At 44.5% G+C, this 7,500-nt stretch overlaps 2 protein-coding genes across 2 annotated transcripts in view; both read right to left on the bottom strand.

Annotated features, from left to right (window-relative positions):
* Positions 1-343, bottom strand: part of rassf5 (Ras association domain family member 5) — a 79,071-nt gene extending 78,728 nt beyond the window's left edge. Inside the window, exon 1 of the mRNA XM_042090934.1 lies at positions 1-343. This exon is cut by the window's left edge and continues 551 nt beyond it. Within this exon, the coding sequence (XP_041946868.1) occupies positions 1-278 (278 nt within the window). The 5' untranslated portion in view covers positions 279-343.
* Positions 344-2,881: 2,538 nt separating this feature from the next.
* Positions 2,882-7,500, bottom strand: part of ikbke (inhibitor of nuclear factor kappa B kinase subunit epsilon) — a 25,257-nt gene continuing 20,638 nt past the window's right edge. The window contains 4 exon segments of the mRNA XM_042090210.1: positions 2,882-4,212; positions 5,632-5,703; positions 5,914-5,993; positions 6,977-7,073. Of these exon segments, the coding sequence (XP_041946144.1) occupies positions 4,149-4,212; positions 5,632-5,703; positions 5,914-5,993; positions 6,977-7,073 (313 nt within the window). The 3' untranslated portion in view covers positions 2,882-4,148.

The following is a 7,500-nucleotide window of genomic DNA, read 5'->3' as shown; positions in this document are numbered from 1 at the left end:
TTGTCGTCGGTGCTACGTGGCGGAGGAGAACCGTGGAGGGCGCACCGGTTGCTGAGTCCGTTCTCAACGGTTGGCGGCTGTGTGTGGTTGAGTGATGCTGAGACTGCGGCTGGAGACCTCGGTGCCGCGCTCTCGGTCTCCACGCTGCTCCCCCTTGACATCATTTTCTCACGAGACGTTTTCCTTAGTAATTTATTCTTAGAGAGTTTGCGTAAAAAGAAAGACTGTTCCGAGTCGATGTGATGTGCCGGGTGCTGTCCCAGAGTTACCGACGCCATTGCACTCTCACGTACCCACTGTGTGTGCGGAATGCAAAATGATTTGAAGCGCGAAGCAGCGTATGGTGACGCACCGCGCGCTCAGACAGCCGCTCGAAGCCACTGGTTGAAATGACACGCGCTCTTAAAGCAAAAGCGAACGCCCCTTTTGATTGTCATCAAAACACCAATCACTAGAGTTCAGCTTGCGGTTATGTCAAGTACAAACACTTAGGTGACATAAATAAACAGGGCCTATAATAAAATAACAAACAAATACATATATTCACATCAATATTAGCTTGGACTGAAGTGATTGAACCATCAATATTTCAAATATAGCCTACTATTTTTACGCTGGTTTAATAAGCTTCGAATTTAGGCGACTGAAAGAGGCTAGCCTACATTATGCTTTCAATAAACTAATGATTGTAAATTAAATAGTGCTGGTATAAACGAAAATAATGTTAACGGTCTCTAAATAAACTGTGTGTACTGTACTTGGGTCTATAGACTAGGAAAGTTGAGAAAATTTCCAGTGAGCGAGTTACCACAGCGCCTGCAGGGTCAGTTGACAGTGGCAGTGATGCAGAAATCCCCTGCGCGGTTCGATCGAGTTCCCACCGCAAGCCACCTCATTGGTGGGGAATACTTTCATTTTTTCAGCTAGAATCACCAACTGCAGTGACATTTGTGGTGTTACTGGTATTGTTTACTGGTAGTGTTGCTTAGATGTTCTTTCGATGTTAGGGTTAGGTGCTCGTCAGCAGATCATCTTCTGGTCGAGATAACCCCTCATGCACCCATGACTCACTCTGGCTGTGTCACTGACTGGTTTACCCATCATGCATTTTATGCTTTCTGCAAGGTTGGTTTCGTTTGTCTGTTATGATCTCTGTCAGACTGTCTGTCTGATATGTTGGTCGTTTTAGTTTTAACCCATTTAAGCCCAAATTTTTCCCAGACATGCAAATATGCAAATCATGTGTTATTATCAACCCTTTGAAGTAATCAATATATATATATTTTTTAAATGTAGAAAAGTAGATGAAAAAGTGAGTTTTATTACCGGTCACAATTGTAATTATATATAACATATGATAATATGAACACTGAGACCAATGGCAATAATAAATATGAAAAATATGTAAACATTGTTTATTTACCAGGAGCTTTGGCTCGTTAAAATAGAACCCTGAATGTGTAAAAAAAAAAAAAGTATATATATACTGTATGTCTGTGCGTGCGTGTGTGTCTGCATGTAGTTGTGAGAGTTAGTGTATATGGTCTGTGTGTGTGTATCTGCATGGGGTGTGTGTGTGTGTGCATATATATAAAAAATATTTGTCCTATGTTTAATTTAACATACTTTAAAAACCTTTTATTTGGGAGCTGTGAGGCCGTCATCCTCTTCTCAAGGTGCAACCAGGAAGTAAACAGCTCTGGTCAGGTGACAATTTACTCAAAACATTTGACACTGCACACATTTCATTGAAACACTCTATTGTTTCAATATTTACTGAAAGAGTATTGGGATATTCCCCAGTTACAGTTTTAGAGGCTTATTAGTACATTTTTTTTTTTTCGGTCACAATTGTGACCGATGGGGTGAAATGGGTTAATTATATTTTGTCCAGCTAAAGGATGCAGCAACACGACTTGATTTGACACACTAATTCTAAAAACAATCATTCAACCCACAGCACATTCTTACAAACAAGCCATTCAACCCACAGCACATTCTTACAAACAAACCCTTAATGACATAACATATATATACTTCAAACTCAAAATCCCCCTAGAGTTCTGGAGATTTCATAATTCTCTAAACAAAATCCCACACTGTGATGGTGAAATCATTTGAACCTCCCAAAGTGGTTCAAGAGTGAATGAACAAATGGCACATACTTAAGACCCCAGCGCATGGGGCACATAGTGGGTCAAGTGTTGTCTTGTTGATCTCAATGTGAGTGGGAATGTGGAACTCTAAACCAGCCTAACACATGTTAAAGGTGTCCCAGGTGGATGTGGAACTCTAAACCAGCCTAACACATATTAAAGGTGTCCCAGGTGGATGTGGAACTCTAAACCAGCCTAACACATGTTAAAGGTGTTTCAGGTGGATGTGGAACTCTAAACCAGCCTAACACATGTTAAAGGTGTTTCAGGTGGATGTGGAACTCTAAACCAGCCTAACACATGTTAAAGGTGTTTCAGGTGGATGTGGAACTCTAAACCAGCCTAACACATGTTAAAGGTGTTTCAGGTGGATGTGGAACTCTAAACCAGCCTAACACATGTTAAAGGTGTGCCAGGTGGATGTTTTAAACAGATGAGCTATGGGGGGAGCTGAAGGGTGCTTTGCCAAGCCGTGGGAGGGGTGTAGAAGGGAATGCCGGCTCTCATCGTGACTCAGTGCCTGTGTCCTGTGTGTTTTCACATCTTTTTCCCAGTTCAGGGAGATAATCCAGCCTTGTTAGTGTTGAGGGGGAGTGAACCTGCAAACCAGTCAAAACCCCTCAGATTCAGATTCAGAGTTGGCGTCTAAAGGGACGAATGACCTCAGCAGTCACACACACACACACACACACACACACAGACACACACACAGACACACAGCAATATTACATTTCAGATTTTATTAAGAACACTGCATTATGGCACATCTGGAAAAAAAAAGATTCTCCTGGCACAAAGCGCGAGTGCTGTCCTTGGTCACTCGCCTCTCTGTATTTGGGTTCTGCCCGTCGCCTGTCCCGTCTGGAGGTCGATGAAGCAATTACTCGAGTGCTCCAGCACGGCTCTTTGTCAAGACCTGAATCAATGCGGCGTCAGTGGCCGCTTCAGGAGCCTCTATATTACTGAGGACGCTTTAATAGAGGCGCCCCAGTAATTATCTGCACTCTCTGGTAGCTAAATGCCCACTGCGCCCCTCAGAGAGTGCGTACGCTGCGCCATGGAAACGCTGACCGATGGAGATTAGAACTCAAGGCAGCACCGCATCTTGTGTTGAACAACTATCTGAGAGTTAAGGCACATAAAACTGTACAAAAAGTCATTGGAAAATGAAATAAACAAACAGGTAGGAGAGTGTGTGTGTGTGTGTGTGTGTGGAGTATTCCACTGCAATAAGATAGCTTCTGAGTCTAGAGTGGAACCGGCCTGGCCCTGGCTCTGGATCAGAACCAGGTCAAAACCGGGTCGACTCCAGCGTCCACTGGTCTTTGGAGCTGGTACTGGCAGGTTAGCTTTGTTGGGCTTCTGAGTCCACGGGTCGGTGCTGGACGGTTAGGCGTGTTGTCCATGCTGATGCAGGAGGGGTGTACTACGAAGCATGGTTCCTGGCTTACCCAGGTAACTTCAGGAGTAACTGCTGATCTCCAGAGTTATACTTACATGCATATATACTCATACTTATTCATTTCACTGGCACTTTGGTCCAAAGCGACCACATGTCTACCATTACAAGGGCCAGTCACGCGAAGCAACTCAGGGATACTGTAAGTGCCTGGCTTAAGGGCACATAATTGGCAGCCGGGAATCGAACCTACAACTTTTCTGGCTACTGTATGATAGCTCCCTCCTTCGACACGATAGCTGCTCAGTTCAGTGTTGTATTAGAGATCAGCGGATACTCCACAAGCTACCCTTGTTAACCAGTTCAGTGTCCTTTCAGAGATCAGCGGATGCTCCACAAGTTACCCCACATGTAGTTAACCAGTGTCCTTGCTTCGTAGTTCAGCCCTAGGGTGTGTCTGGTCCATTTTCATCTGTCTGTCCCTTGCCTCTCTCCCTCTCCCCATCTTTCTCTCCATTGTCCAATGTCCACAGACAGAGGTCAGTGTGTGTGTCTTCTCCTCACACACAGAGGTCAGTGTGTGTGTCCTCTCCTCACATAGCTTTGGGTTGAGCTGCGTCTGGCTGTAGCACTATCCCAGAATTCACTGCTCCCAGACTAAAAGGTGGAAAAACAAAAATACAGTTTAACATGGTATGACCACAAAAATACAGTATGTGGATTAACATGGTATAATACAGTATGTGGATTAACATGGTATAATACAGTATGTGGATTAACATGGTATAACACAGTATGTGGATTAACATGGTATAATACAGTATGTAGATTAACATGGTATAACACAGTATGTGGATTAACATGGTATAACACAGTATGTGGATTAACATGGTATAATACAGTATGTGGATTAACATGGTATAATACAGTATGTGGATTAACATGGTATAATACAGTATGTGGATTAACATGGTATAATACAGTATGTGGATTAACATGGTATAATACAGTATGTGGATTAACATGGTATAATACAGTATGTGGATTAACATGGTATAATACAGTATGTGGACTAACATGGTATGACCACAAGATACAGCCACAGACACACACACACACAAAGACACAGACACAAAACACACACGCCGATGTTCCCTAGCCTTTGGTCAGTAATTCAGATGTGGTCAAAACAGGACTCCCTTTGGAACCTCCGCAGCACAGCCCTGTAACAAAGCCTCCTGTGTTGGTGAACTGCATGCAGGAAAGTGCAGAGTCAGATCCTAGAGTGGTCTGATCTAATTTTAGCCAAATCTCTTCTCAACCCTCCACTTCTGTCTTTTCATTCAGCATGCGTGTGTGTGTGTGTGTGTGTCTTTATCACGTCTCCCTGGGTTTCCCAGAAGCGCATGAGATTCACTGAAGCCGATTCTTCAATTCTGTTCGATCCCTCACACGTTGTGTGGAAAGGTTGAGAGATTGCATACACACATCATGCCTTTCCTGGAAAATGGTGGTGAATTTCTGACACAAGGGGGTCATTTCGGAACAGAAATGTCCAAATACGTGGAAACGCAGTGTTCAGAGGTTTCCTTGGGACAGTCCCGGAGTGACCGCTCTATCACTAAACCCATCGGAGCGCCCAGTGGTGTGAACCACACACACACACACACAGACACACACACACACACACACACACACACACACACACACACACACACACACAGAAACAGTCCCAAAGTGACTGCTCTATCACTAAACCCATCAGAGCGCTCCAGTGGTGTGGACCTCCTGGGCCTCCTTGTCTACACTGAGAAGAACCCTCCGGCACACTGCAGACATGACGTGTGTGTGTGTGTGTGTGTGTGTGTGGTGTTAGTGTGTGTATGTGTTAGTGTGTATGTGTTAGTGTGTATGTGTGGTGTGTGTGTATGTTAGTGTGTGTGTGTGTTAGTGTGTATGTGTGTGTGTGTGTGTGTGTGTGTGTTAGTGTGTATGTGTGTGTGTGGGTGTGTGTGTGTGTGTGTGTGTGTTAGTGTGTGTGTGTTAGTGGTGTGTGTGGTGGGGAGCTATGCATACCTCTCAATTATCCTGTTATTCGACTGAAGCTCTCTGGCCAGAACCTCCATCTCATCTTTCAGACGGTTCATCCTGGAGACCATACACACACACACACAAACACACACACATAAATCATAAATCAATCTCTCTGATCAAGAAGAAGACCAAAAGACCACTGACTGCAGGCAGTGGACCCAGGCTGCATCTGTATTTGTGTGTGTGTGTGTGTGTGTGTGTGTGTGTGTGTTCTGAGGGTGCATAGTGTGGTCCTCAGTGCTTTCCCCACCCCTCCTTCCCTACCTGAGGATCATGTGGTCTTTTCCCGTGCCCTCTGACCCGGAAGCACTCTGCAGGACTCGCTGAAGAGCTTCATCCAGGCACTGCAGATCAGGAGGGAGAGAGTTCAATCATCACACTCAACAACCCTACGGAGTTGCACCTGTATGTGTGTGGGTAGTCTGTAAATGTCTATATGAGTGTTTGTGTGTGTGTGTGTATCTGTGTTTATTCCACTGCATGGTTGAATTTCCCATTGTCCTACGTAATTTAGAACGACCATTAACCATATGTTATTTGCACACCTATGAAGTAGATCCATTTTTTTGGCCGTATCACACTTGTATATTAATTCGCCGAACTCATTGTGAAGTTTAAATGAACTGTCACGTTGCATCCGAGCTGTAAAATGCAGACGTTCAGAACATAGTAACATTGTAGCATATGACGGAGGTGGCTTTTAGCTAGATTGATGACAGAAGGCTTAGTAAAATAGCGATGTTTCAAAGCTAAAGTTCATTAGAATCTTGGGATACGCCCGCTTGACAACGGGAGAGATAGAACTAACGACTGGCATTTGGCCGTAGCAACCATCCATTTAGAACTAGTAACGGCAGTTTGTCCTGCAAGTTGAGAAATTAGTTGATATGTGTCGGAAGAAATTAGTTCTACAAACAAGACAGTTTTAGCGATTAAAACGTTAAAATTGTAACAGGAAATGAACACAACGCAAGTGGCAACAGTGGAATAAGCGGGATAATGGACTCCACGGTGGTCTGTTCACAGAAGTTAATGCACTACGAGGTTTAAACCTCCGCTTCGCGTCGGGGCCGTTTTACAACCTCGACCGTGCATTAACTTCTGTGAACAGACCACCGTGTCGTCCATTATCCCTTACTTGTGTGTGATCAGTGAATGTTCATACGTGTCTCCATGTCCTCCATGACCGTGTGTTTGTGTGTGTGTGTGTGTGTGTGTGTGTGTGTGTGTGTGTGTACCTTATTATTCTGTTCCTCCTCACAGAGCTGCAGGTCCTCCATGACATGTGTGTGTGTATGTGTGTGTGTGTGTCTGTGTGTGTGAGTACCTTATTCTGTTCCTCGTAACAGACCTGCAGGTCCTCCATGAGCTGCCTAAAGAAGGTGCTGAAGTCTTGGAGTCGGCTCTGGATCTCAAACAGCACACTGCGCACACACACACACACACACACACACACACACACACACACACACAGTTTCAGCAGTTTCAGCAACTAGCCCCGCCATAGAAGCACCAACATTTGAGTCGACCGGGTCCAAACCCAGGTGAGGCCAAATCAGATCCAGACTTTTAGATCTTAGATCAGGTCCAGATTGGGGCCAAACCCAGGTTAGATCAGGTCCAGATTGGGTCTGGACCTAGATTGCATCTGTGTTTGAGTCCGCTGCTGTTCATGAGGCAGTGACTACACAGAACTGCTCTCTGAACAACTGCCAAGTTCACCTCGATCACCCAGTGCCAATCAATACTGCTTTACTTAAGTAAATCATTTATCCTGAGCAAACCATTAGCTGTGGTACGAATCAGGAAAAGTCATATTAAGTGCTGTACTTTATGGCTTTGTTATGTTAA

Source organism: Alosa sapidissima, chromosome 4, assembly GCF_018492685.1.
Source record: "Alosa sapidissima isolate fAloSap1 chromosome 4, fAloSap1.pri, whole genome shotgun sequence".
Classification (NCBI taxonomy): Eukaryota; Metazoa; Chordata; class Actinopteri; order Clupeiformes; family Clupeidae; genus Alosa; species Alosa sapidissima.
This window is presented reverse-complemented; position numbering and strand designations above follow the sequence as displayed.